Source organism: Medicago sativa, chromosome 1, assembly GCF_051527215.1.
Source record: "Medicago sativa cultivar Bolivia chromosome 1, Bolivia_mono, whole genome shotgun sequence".
Taxonomy (NCBI): domain Eukaryota; kingdom Viridiplantae; phylum Streptophyta; class Magnoliopsida; order Fabales; family Fabaceae; genus Medicago; species Medicago sativa.
The window spans coordinates 85,584,605-85,597,713 of NC_140749.1; the positions used below are offsets into that span (position 1 = coordinate 85,584,605).

General features: G+C 32.9%; 1 protein-coding gene and 2 long non-coding RNA genes across 6 annotated transcripts; all 3 read right to left on the reverse strand.

Annotated features, from left to right (window-relative positions):
* Positions 1-1,383: 1,383 nt before the first annotated feature.
* On the reverse strand, positions 1,384-4,985 carry LOC146958507 (junctophilin-like protein). The gene is made up of 7 exons (XM_085740031.1): positions 4,795-4,985; positions 4,681-4,712; positions 3,744-3,841; positions 3,560-3,642; positions 2,751-2,828; positions 2,579-2,677; positions 1,384-2,212 (listed from the first exon to the last, which is right to left on the reverse strand). The coding sequence occupies exons 1-7, from the start codon at positions 4,879-4,881 to the stop codon at positions 1,931-1,933; spliced, it is 759 nt and encodes a 252-aa protein (XP_085596157.1). The 5' UTR covers positions 4,882-4,985; the 3' UTR covers positions 1,384-1,930.
* Positions 4,986-6,036: 1,051 nt separating this feature from the next.
* On the reverse strand, positions 6,037-9,520 carry LOC146958508 (uncharacterized). 2 transcript variants are annotated; one of them, XR_015024654.1, is made up of 6 exons: positions 9,084-9,520; positions 8,931-8,980; positions 8,738-8,821; positions 8,480-8,632; positions 7,129-8,392; positions 6,037-6,417 (listed from the first exon to the last, which is right to left on the reverse strand). It is a non-coding gene; the product is annotated as an uncharacterized LOC146958508 (long non-coding RNA). The 2 variants fall into 2 exon arrangements; XR_015024655.1 differs by lacking the exon at positions 6,037-6,417 and having other exon boundaries at positions 7,961-8,124; positions 8,276-8,392.
* Positions 9,521-10,182: 662 nt separating this feature from the next.
* On the reverse strand, positions 10,183-11,569 carry LOC146958509 (uncharacterized). Of its 3 annotated transcripts, none has more exons than XR_015024657.1 (5): positions 11,362-11,569; positions 11,163-11,260; positions 10,865-10,959; positions 10,670-10,770; positions 10,183-10,487 (listed from the first exon to the last, which is right to left on the reverse strand). It is a non-coding gene; the product is annotated as an uncharacterized LOC146958509 (long non-coding RNA). The 3 variants fall into 3 exon arrangements; XR_015024656.1 differs by having other exon boundaries at positions 11,125-11,260; XR_015024658.1 differs by having other exon boundaries at positions 10,660-10,770; positions 11,125-11,260.
* Positions 11,570-13,109: the final 1,540 nt, after the last annotated feature.

A 13,109-nucleotide genomic window follows, 5' to 3' on the forward strand; every position in this document is an offset into this window, starting at 1 on the left:
GTATGGTTGGTTAATACTCCCTCCGGTCCTTATTATAAGAAACAATTGACTTTTTTGGTTCATAGATTAATTAATGTATCTTGTTATAAATATAGACTAGATACATCACTTACACAATGAACCTAAAAAGTCAAATGTTTCTTATAATAAGGACCGGAGGGAGTAACTTAGTATGGTTGGTTAATAACTTAAATGTCCATCGAAACCTAGGATCCGAGAGAATTTAATAGAAAACTTTTTCCATCGAAATCTACGTTCTGATATGTTTGTTCCATTCGGAAGCTAACTTCCCATAACTGAAGGACTTTTCCAGCAGCTTTGGGGGGCTAAACAGCAGTTACCAAATGTTTTTATTTGTTCTCAATCTGAACCCAGCAGTGCTACATGTAGGCGTTAAAGGAGTGCCAAGTGCGAGCGGGTTTGGAATATTCACTCGGCTGTACGCATGGGAAATACTTCCATGACATAGTTTTGGTGTCATTGGTGCCATTGGGGAAATCCTAGCCATTGATGTATGTGGATGTGTGTGGAGATGTGTGTGTGATGTGTGTGTGTGTGGTGGAGATGCAAGCTATGGCACCAATGGCACCAAAGTGCTACTCGTACGCATGGGGGTAACATAAGGTGAGGACAACTAGTAATAGAATCTCAACATATTCTTTTCAGTTTATATTCAATTATTAATTAAGATTTAAAAGAGTCCGATTATTTTAAAATTAATCTCACTAAATCGTGCATGCCTCATTCATTTTGCAGGATTCATAGAAATTCCAATCAATAAAAATAGTGTTATGGGATGTGTTGGAGATATTTTTCTCGGGGAAAATGAAAGTCATGTGATACCAAAAAAATAAGTGAAAATCAGTTTAAAATATTTTAAACTAATTATTAATTTTTTTTTTTTGAGTTTATTATTAAATTTTGGCTAAATTGCATTTTTGGTCCCTTAGCTATTTAGGTAGTATCGCTTTGGTCCCTTAATTAAAATTCGATTTATTTTGGTCTCTTAACTTCTCTCTGTTACACATTTTGGTCCTTTCCGTTAGTTTTAATTCAAAAACGTTAGGTTTTCTTCTGGAATTTTTCTGGGATTCTTGTTGTTGAAGGTTGATGGAGGTGATATGAAGATGAAAAAGAGGAGAAGAAGATGAAGAAAACCTAACATTTTTGAATTAAAACTAACGGAAATGACCAAAATGTGTAACAGAGAGAAGTTAAGGATCAAAATAAATCGAATTTTAATTAAGGGGCCAAAAATGCAATTTAGCCTATTTTTATTGACTACATTCATTCATAAAATATACATTTAAAGATTATAAGAATATAGAATCAAATTAACTTTTAAATCATTCAAAAAAAAAAAACGTATTCTCCCTCCCTATATATATGTAAACAATGAAGATTGCATTGCTTGATTAATGTACAATCCCACAGTGGAATTCTATCACACAATTGTTATTCACTTTACATTCTCCTATCCAAACATGAAACTAGTTTCTTCAACCCAACAACCGTTGTTTCATCAAATATTACCATAAGGGCAAGTCAAAATGGAAGAAGATAACACAATACTTATCAGTTCAAAACAATGAGATCAAAACATATGCGTGACAGCTTGCATAATCAAAAGGGGAATCCAACTCAACATATTGATATGTTCTTGCCTGAATGTTGTAGTAGAGGACTTCACAAATTAGTGCTATCAAAACCAAGTCAGAAGGTTAATCACTCAGTGTCAACCAATTGTCGCGAAAATAATACAATTGACTAATTGAGGGAAGACAACATTTCCAAGTTAACACTGAACACGGACGGAGGACAGAAGGATATACCTTGTACATAAAGTATGGACCTCTAACCCAAAATGAATGTATGCAGCAGCAAAGTAGTATCTTCTAATGTTATATTCAGATTATGCCATCTACCCAATTCAAGCGTCAAAGCCAGCACCAGTCCAGCCAGGAGCAGAAGATCTACCCTTAGACACAGCACCAATTCCCTTTCCTTTTAATTGGAAGTTGACTTTCTTTTTACTTTTTCCTTCGCTTTCATTAGGAGGTGGCTGATTAGGTCTATCTGTCACTGCAACTTTCTGACCATTACTTTGATCGGTAACACTCGTGGCTGATCCCCCGCTTGATTCCCTTGCGTTGGGAACAGAGGAACCATCTTGTGTTTTACTCTCCTGAGAAGAACTTTCCGATCTCCCATCCTAACATAATTCAAGCACATGATTTTAACATTTACTGATCTAATACAAAATATGCATAGTATGAAACATGTATAGGTATAACTGGACGAGCGACGTATATCTAACAGACCCAAGCAAATTTGACAAGATTGTCTAAAAGTATAATCAACTTATACAATGGAATACTTAAGAGGAATGTCATCAGTTTCCTAGCTGGATGCCTTATAGATGAAGCTCAGGTAGTTACTAGTTACAACAACATTCCTCTGACAAGTTTCCAGTGCCCAGTAAGGGTGGCAAGCATACACCCCAAATTAGGTGCACAGCTTAGAAGCCACCAGTAACTATGCAGATGTAATAATGCTCAATACAGCAAGAAAAACATACATGATTAGCATTAGTTGTTGTGTGACTTGGATTCAAAGCTTCCAATCGTCTTTTTAATTCTGCCAGCCGTGCAAACTGAGACTGACTGCTCTCTTGAACCTATATAAGATTGATAGTATCAAACAACCAGCTTAAAAGTAGTATATTATGTCTTTAATCAACAATCAATTACCAAATTGCTCAAATCTTCACATAGCTTCTCCTTTATTGCTTCCTCTTCCTTCACTACTTTTGCTGCTGCTTCCCACACCTGAAGCACAAACATTCAAGATATCAATTATTTTTTATAAAGTATTTGGCAATACCCGTTGATATTTTTGTGTATCAAATCTTCCAGACTAATCCATTTAAATAATGTTCGAGATAGTATTTAGTTATACTGCATCCACATGGATATAGCAAATCATTTCATTTGTTATTCACACAAATGATGATTCAGGAGATCATATTTTATTGAATAAAGTAATCCTAGTTCAATAAATAAATGCGAGAAGGGGGAAGCTATTTATGTAAATTACAGAAAACCTTCATTTAGTTATTAAGACTGATCACTGATGTGCTTAAAAATGTTATCAGCAATTAATGTGATCATCATTGAGCAAGAATGTACCTTGATGCACTGTCCAACTTTATTCAGTAAATATGAATGATAAATGTGTACAATGTGCCAATCAAAATAAAAATGCATACTATTAACATCTATTTACATGAACGCGAAAAGAAATCAATGGTTTGAGCAATTCATTTGAGCAATACTGAACAATCATCGCATGAGTTTATCAACATATATTTTCCAAATTATCTTATCTATTGCAGCAATTTGGTTGAGTTGAGCTGATAGTGTAAAGATCTGAAGTCACACAAAGTCACACAGTAAGAAGGTAGTGCGGCTGGCATAATGCAGTATATAGCACCAACACCCCTAACATGTTCACATAATGAAAATAGCAGGAGAAAAATGGAGAACATTAAAGTAAATACCTTCCGGGCTTGTTCTTCTTTTAGCTTGGCTACACGAATTTTCTCTGTGGAATGTTCTATTTTCTTTCTCAAATGCTCAAGGGCTTAATGAATGCACACCATGTATAAAAGAAAAGCAAAGTCATTTAGCTATAACAACCTTTTTGAACTTATGATGGAATGAGCAACAATAATACTCACAAACCTGATTTTTTGGGCCCAGCTGTAAGTTTCATCTCAAGTGTGAGATTTTGAAGCTCACGCTCCACATTTCGAATCTTCGAATAGTTTTCTTGAATGTATCTGTAAATAATAAATGATAATAAAAACAATAATTAAAATTAAAGATTGGTGAACACAATGGTACCCATGTAGTTTGGTCGGATATATACCCATCATCCAATCATTCAATGAGATAAAATAAATTCAAATGTTAAACAAATTTTGCCTATAGGGTACCGGTACCCAACCAAACTCCAAGGTATCTAAAAATTCACCTTAAAGATTAAGGTGATTGAGTCCAGTTAATTAATTGGCTGTAAAAAAGTTCTCGGAAGCAATAAATAGACACCTCGTTCTATATTAACAATACTACAAAATTCCTCTTCAGCTGATTAGCTTAAAACACAAGTCACAGTTCTCATTCCATGATCTATACATAAATTATACTAAATTAAAACTTCAGCACAATGAAATCAAGATTAACACACAGACACACACTGTAATCTATATTCCATGGTATAGATTCTATCCATAAACATGGATTACTAGTGTTACCACCACAGCACAATGAAATTGATTCAATTCACCTTAGTATTCTAACATTTTCAGTACAAATGCAAAAACTCATAGCCTTAAGACTACTTCCTTCATTTCATAGCATATTGCATAAAGAATGCAATTTCTTTTTCATCCTTGATGAATCTAATTGACCTAAAATGATTGGTTGTTATTGCAAAGAGAATCATAGAAATAGAATGGCAAAAAGAAGAATTCTTGATATGAACAAGAAATTACATACAAAAAATAAAATTCGTATGTGATGAAATTTGATTTGAACATTAGTATAAAATGAGGAAAATTGAAAGAATGTGATAATGTTGGAGAAATTGAATGAAGAGAAATAGAGAGAGAGAAGTTACTTATGCAATTGAAGTTGTTCCTCTTCGATGATCTGCAAGAAAACAAGAAGAAAAAGAATGAATCAACTAAGTAATGATGGAATCGAGGAAGAAAAAGAGAGAGAGAAAGAGAACCCTCTCAGTGTAGCCGATGACGGCAGCTTCTCTGGCAAGACCGTCGGGTCCGATCTCAGGGCGAAGCGAAGGGTTACTTGACGCCATTACGGAATTCCGATCAAAACTCCGTCGCGTACCACCGTCAGTGCCGTCTCCGACGACTTCCGGTTGATTTGAAGATCCGAGCCGAATATGAAAAAGGTGTGTGTGACGATGACGGTGCGGTTATAGCTTGCAACTTGCACGTGCATAACACGTAAACAACGCCGCAACAAAATTATACAATAGTACACGCTTTCTTGGTAATTTTACGCTAGTTATTACAACACTCACTCATACAAAATGAGTTTTACTTACGTAAAGAAAACAATACACATTTCTTGCTAGATTAAATAAACTATTCAATTTATTTAATCTTTAAATCGCTCTAACTACAATTAAATTTTTAAACTATGTAAATATAATAATAAATTGTTCAACTGGACATCGCATTTTATATATCATAAGTTGGGTTTAAACTTTAAATTTCTTATTTACTAGACCATCGACCCGTGCTAACGCACGGGTCATATCGAAGGTAATATTTGACGGTAATAGGTAACAAAATAGTTTAGAGGAATGTCATGATTGTCATATTGTATTTCACAATATTAAGAAGCATAGACGTTGATACTGTACCATAACATAATATTTCCATGACATCGTCCTTGGTACCGTAACGTAACATAATATTTCCTAGACTTTCCACCTGTGCTGCCGCACGGGTCATATAAATTGTAAATGTAGTTGGTTAAAGCAAAAGTTTAATAGCTCAATTACAACTTATAAATTTAATATCATCAATTTTTTTGTACAAATAGTCAATATTATGTAAATATGCTTTCAACGTTGTTTATTATAAATTATGAAAAACATCTCTATAAATCTCATTAAGTTACATATCTTCTTATTGGTAGAATTCACACCTCAATTGTCCACTGACCATTAATTAGCACCAATTGAATTAAAATAAGCTATATTTTGACTTTTTGATGCAATCATCAGATCGTGGAGGACATGTAAGAGCTATGACAATTAAAATTTTAAATTTGTACCAAAACAAAGTAGATTGTTTGCAAGTAGATATGTAAAGATAATGGATAGAAAACTTCAAACATGTTGCTCTTCTGTACATATATACTTCACTTTTGGAAGCAACTATAATCTCAAGTTGAGATACTCAACTGTGTCATAAAAAAGTCGAGGAAGACAATAATCAAGTTTGTAGTACCATGTGACATATCAATAAGATACATAACCTTCATAAAAAGAATATATGTCACTAAATTAGTGATTAATGATGAGTGTATCTCTAAAATATCCTAAATTAGTCGACAGAGCCATATATAAAAAACAGCACCATACAATTGCAACAACCCCAAAAGCAGGACAGAAAATCAGTAAAACTGAACACCTTAGCAGTACCCAAAACCGCACCAAAACATCACAGCCGCACAATGTTGTCATAACAGATCTAAACAGTTGCACAGAAAGCAGTCCCACCACCAAGCTAATCATTATATAATAAGGATATTTTAGAAGGATGGCTCACTTGGATCAAAATTTGAGTTAAATAGTTCAACTTCAGTCCATTATGTTGTCCTAAAATTCCAAATAAAGATTAGTATGTATCCCATCAGTTGTATGACAAATGGACACGACAAATCAATGATTAGACAATAGAAATGACCATTTACTTTATCCGATATTTGTTGACTTTGGGGTAAATCAACATTTAGAATAAGTATGTTTTATTTTAACATTGTGGTTGGAATATTCAGTGATCACCTGAACAAAAAATTTTAAATCAAAAAGCAAGAGGAGGCAGTAAGTAAATAACTTGTATCTTTCTTACAAACATGAGCAATTGTATATGAAAATAACAATGGCTAGACATGAAGAGCATTAAGGAAAAAAGGTTCATGCATTTTAGTGATTGACCATTTTAAGTAGGAACATTTTAGTGATTGAACATTTTAAGAATAAAGGTTCATGCATGCTAGACATGAAGAGCATTAAAGAAAAAAGGTTCATGTAATCAAAATATATATGCATATCAGACATGACATGATGCGGTGATGAAGTCTGTATACACTAAGATTAAGAACTAAAATACTTGGCTTCATTGCAGTGTGTTTGTCTTTTATGACCAAAATCTTCGATGAAGTGAGAATTTAAAAATTCATTCTTCTTATTAGGTATGAAGCCATATGACTCTTGTTAAAAAATCTATAAATGAATAAATATCAATATTAAGAGACGGGTTACAATTAATAACATTGGACTAAGGTAACAAATAAGGTTCAGTTTTACCTTTTAATGTCAACAATTGCTTGTAGATGAGTAGTCTTTCTCATTATTCGATTCATCCTTATCTGCAGAATGTACATACTTATCTTGTACACTAAAAGCAAGATTAGCACCAATTCTGTAGTTAAAACCTACTTAACTTATCTCCATTAATCTATCTTAAATTTAAGCAGTAGCTACATTTTACTCATTCCTCACATTCTTATCACTAAAGTTTGAGTGTGTTGATACTAAGGACAACATCAACTCTAAACACAAAACACCAATCTATCAGAAAGTTAATAACAATTATATATAATATAAGATGCTCATGTCAAACTATAGAGTAGAACTGTATGACACTACTATTGATCTAGGAAAGAAGGCATGTGAAGTAGGATATGGAAAATCATAATAGAGTTTGTATGGGTGGAGGAGTGAACATACCCTGAACTAAGCAAACAAACAGATCAATGAACAAACAAATTGAAGAAATTTCATAAGCATCTTTGTTAAACCTAAAAAAAGTAATAAATTTCCTTTTCTTTTTAAATCAATAAGGATCAATTTCATAAAATCTATTGTATATTGAATTTATTGTTAAAGAATGGTAGAACTCATTAGCTTCAGCGACATATATATCAATTCCAATGAGATGAGATTCTTCAAATTATTGGATCATAAACACCATAAAGAAATTAGTGTCATAATCTGTAGTGTAAAAAACCAAATATATTGTATAGCAACATGATTTCACCAACTCAGTACCATACCAGAACAACACATAAACTTAAATGAAATTACCACAAAAACTGGACTCACAAAAACTACTTGAAGTTAAACCAAAGTATCAATTCTGCACTCCATATTGAGTTTACTCCATTGCTCATGTTATCTAAATACAAAAGTAGGTTAAAATGAAAGGAATAAAATTAGCGCATGTTTGATCCTGCATCTGTGTTAACTTCAACTTACTATTTTGGGTAGTCCGAAAACATTATCATTGTGGAAACAAAGAACCTACAATAAGTAGCTTTCACGTCAGCGTGGATTTCCACCACAATTTTACAAAACACACCACAATATCAATTGAAGGCTTAGTAAAAAAAGAAACTAAGCTCAAATTACCAAACTAAAACACGGTTTCACAAACATAAATAAATGTTCCCACCTGCAACAAAGTAAATTGTGCAAAAAGTGTAGTGGCTGAACCTTGTGTTCTAGCTCCGAAATGTATCGCATCTTGTGCTCATTGGAACGCGCAGCAGATTGTCTGTTAGCCAAAATCCTGAAATAACCCAAAAAATATCCAAGTCAAATTAACCATCCATATTGACATTACTAACTAAAACGTTGAATAATTCAATTACAGCACCTCTTGGCCCGCTTCGGATCAGCCATAACAATCTCAGAAACTTTCTCATTAGCCATAATTTTCTTCAACTCTGAAGCATTCTTCTCAGTCTAAGACATCAAATTCAGACTTAAACTTATCAGATCCTTCTTCCTCCGAAGCATTCTTCTCAGTCTATGACATCAAAATTAGATCAAATCAATAAAAAGTTAATATAAATCCAAGTAAAATAAGAGCAGTAAAAATTCACAGTAATAGAAAAGTTATAGAAGTAATTACAATTCCCATATTGTATGTAAGCACGCATTGTCTTCTCATACTCCTCCTTCAACTTCTCAGCCTTAGCAATGAATGGAGCCTTATCTTAAAATACACATAAATCACAAAAATGAATTTAAAATCAAAACACGAATTAAGATTTATATTAATTTTATTCAGTGAAACAGAGGTGAAATTATCACAACATCCTAACCTAATTCAACCTTTATATCCATTCCATTTCTTTCTACCAACTTTCCCAACCTAATTCAAATTCACCGTAAATCACGTTAGAAAACTCAATAACATTCAAAATTTCCTAAAAATCAAATTCAACGGTAAAACTATATCGCTTCACAAAACTCACCACAACAACGGATTTGTTGCTTGGATTCTATATCTTAAACCTCTCTCTGAATTCAGACCTAAAAATCACAAAACAAAAATCATCAGAATCAAATCGAACTTCAACTGAACAAATTCATAACGTAAACATTTATCATCGACTCGAACTTTACCGAAGCTAAAAAAAACGTAAAGAAAAAAAAATGAAACTCGTCAGAATTAAATCAATCTTCAACCGAACAAACTCGTGAACAGTTAGCACCGATTCGAACAATTTTTAGCACCGAATCTTACATGAAAACGAAGAAAGCACCTTCAGTTCATTCAATTTTGAAGATGAACAATTTTTATGGTCACTCTTCCCTCAGTTCTTGATGGCTAGTGCTGCTGCAAGTTGTTCTCTCACCCATTGTTTGCAGTTAAACTTTGGGGTACTGAGAGAAGGAGGGATCTATTATAATTGCCGTGATAATTATCTACCAAATTCAATTAGTGAAATTCTTATTATGCATAGGAGTAAACATGATGTTTTGGAATCATCAAAAACAGATTGCAGATTTTACTATAAAAAAATATAAGGAAATAATTAATCATAGAATATGATAAAGTAATCTAACATAACAATAAACGCAGTGGCATCAAGGCAGATTTTACTATAAAAAAATATAAGGAAATAATTAATCATAGAATATGATAAAGTAATCTAACATAACAATAAACGCAGTGGCATCAAGTAAGACGTCTTCGATTACAAAGATATCTTCATGTCAAACAACACTTGATTCTAAAACTCTTGCTTCATCATATGGTAGTGGTTTTAAATTTTTTTAACATAGAACACCAAACTCTAGGAAAATTCAAAAAGCAAGTGAGTTGTATTGCTCTCATAGCCTCTTTCTATAGAATTTCAAGCTCACTTTGAAACACTGAACTCAAATTATTTGCCATGATTAGAACAAAAACCTTAACAACCACCATAAGTAACCAAAAAAAAAAAGGGGGAAATACAGAGTTAAACATATGAACAAACACACCCAAAAAATACATTATCTCATGCTAGAAATTATGATGTTAGAAATTATACATCATATCTCTGCTATTAAATCAATCTGCATAATTATTAGTAATCTGAAATATTAATTACTTGTCTCTATTTCAAAGCTTAAGATGCCCATATTACTTGTTATCATTTTTAGCATAAGAAACTATATATAGTTGTTGGTTGGACATGAAATCCCTAGACACGTAAATGTATATATGAGTCTGTAATACAACAAAACTTAAAAATGAATTCCACATTAGTTTCAAGAAACTAAAGGATAGACAAATAAAAAACTTACTTGATAATAGATAAGGAAAGACCCCAAATAAGGAGTGAAAGAACACAACCATTCAAGCATCAACAGAGGACTCGCCCATTGAAGAACTACCAAAAGCAAAACCAACATATTATTAAAATAAAAATAATTGATATTTGAAACGTAAAACTAAAACTAAAACTATTCCCCTTTGATCAGCAACAACAAACACTGGTACATTATTTAAAGAACAAAAACTAAAACTGCTTGTTATAACATAATTTAAAGAAGGAAAAGGACCAAAAAAAACCATCAACATATGGGTACAGGACTTGCAGCGCAACTGAAACATCTTGGCCATCTTTAGCTCCTTAATTAAGAATCCTTATTTGGCATAATGCTTTTCCAGAGCTGCAACCAAATGAATGTATGATCATTACAAACCCAATGATACCAGAAAATTGACACACACACATGCAAAGAAACTATAGGGATTGGAAATTACGATTGTAATTCAGTAGCTTATCAATAAGTTCAACATGGGTCATAAGCATGCGCCTGCAGCAATATCAAACCAGCCCTAGAGAATCCAGTGCATCTCTGCAATCCATCCACCTCATTTGGTTAGTACTACAGTGCTCAAACTAACATTTTCCATGAAATTAACACTAAATTATGACCGAAAATAGGAATTCAAGATTCAATTGAGAGAAAGAGAACATGTTTAAAAAAGATAAGGTGGTAGAAGAAATTTGCAAACCGTACTAAATTGAGTGAAAGAAAGATAGAGCTCTAATTCTCACACTCAAATAATTCCAATTTCGCCGAATTCCAATTTCCCCCAAAAAATCCTTCCGCAACCGTGTTTCACTAAGAATTCTAGCTTCTTCAAGCTCCTTTCCTGTCAAATCGAAAAAATCAATGAAAACAACACCGGCGGTACAAAAACCCTAATCGCGATATCAAAATCGATCAAAACGTAACGAAACTAAAAACACATACCGAGGGATCGAAGGTCTTGATAAATGAATCGGCCGTCGAGTTCAGCGACTTGGAGGCACAGATCGGCCGTCATTGAAAAAGGGAGAAGCATATAAATTTGTAGATGATGATGGCGGAGGAGAAAAGCAAGAAATAAAGGTGTGAAAATAGGAGATTAGGTGTGAGGAGATTAGGGTTGGCGGTGGTGATGATGATAAGAGGAAGAAGAAGAAACGGTGTTTGTTTTGGGGAAGAGAAAACGCGTATGTTGTGGTGTTTTGTTATCAGCTTCTGTTATGAGCAACAAAATAGTAATATGGTTTTAATTGTTTATCGGTTTAATTGTTATTATGTTTATTGGTTAGGGTAAAACGGGAATTTTAGTCATTAGGGTTTAGGAAAAATTAGGGCTTCAAAATTGGCATGGGTTAACTTTTATATATAGAAGATTAATTGTTATCATGTTTATTGGTTAGGGTAAAACGGGAATTTTAGTCATTAGGGTTTAGGAAAAATTAGGGCTTCAAAATTGGCATGGGTTAACTTTTATATATAGAAGATTATTGGTTAGGGTAAAACGGGAATTTTAGTCATTAGGGTTTAGGAAAAATTAGGGCTTCAAAATTGGCATGGGTTAACTTTTATATATAGAAGATTATTGGTTAGGGTAAAACGGGAATATTAGTCATTAGGGTTTAGGAAAAATTAGGGCTTCAAATTTGGCATGGGTTAACTTTTATATATAGAAGATTATTGGTTAGGGTAAAACGGGAATTTTAGTCATTAGGGTTTAGGAAAAATTAGGGCTTCAAAATTGGCATGGGTTAACTTTTATATATAGAAGATTAATTGTTATTATGTTTATTGGTTAGGGTAAAACGGGAATTTTAGTCATTAGGGTTTAGGAAAAATTAGGGCTTCAAAATTGGCATGGGTTAACTTTTATATATAGAAGATTATTGGTTAGGGTAAAACGGGAATTTTAGTCATTAGGGTTTAGGAAAAATTAGGGCTTCAAAATTGGCATGGGTTAACTTTTATATATAGAAGATTAATTGTTATTATGTTTATTGGTTAGGGTAAAACGGGAATTTTAGTCATTAGGGTTTAGGAAAAATTAGGGCTTCAAAATTGGCATGGGTTAACTTTTATATATAGAAGATTATTGGTTAGGGTAAAACGGGAATTTTAGTCATTAGGGTTTAGGAAAAATTAGGGCTTCAAAATTGGCATGGGTTAACTTTTATATATAGAAGATTAATTGTTATTATGTTTATTGGTTAGGGTAAAACGGGAATTTTAGTCATTAGGGCTTAGGAAAAATTAGGGCTTCAAATTTGGCATGGGTTAACTTTTATATATAGAAGATTATTGGTTAGGGTAAAACGGGAATTTTAGTCATTAGGGTTTAGGAAAAATTAGGGCTTTAAAATTGGCATGGGTTAACTTTTATATATAGAAGATTAATTGTTATTATGTTTATTGGTTAGGGTAAAACGGGAATTTTAGTCATTAGGGTTTAGGAAAAATTAGGGCTTCAAAATTGGCATGGGTTAACTTTTATATATAGAAGATTATTGGTTAGGGTAAAACGGGAATTTTAGTCATTAGGGTTTAGGAAAAATTAGGGCTTCAAAATTGGCATGGGTTAACTTTTATATATAGAAGATTAATTGTTATTATGTTTATTGGTTAGGGTAAAACGGGAATTTTAGTCATTAGGGTTTAGGAAAAATTAGGGCTTCAAAATTGGCATGGGTTAACTTTTA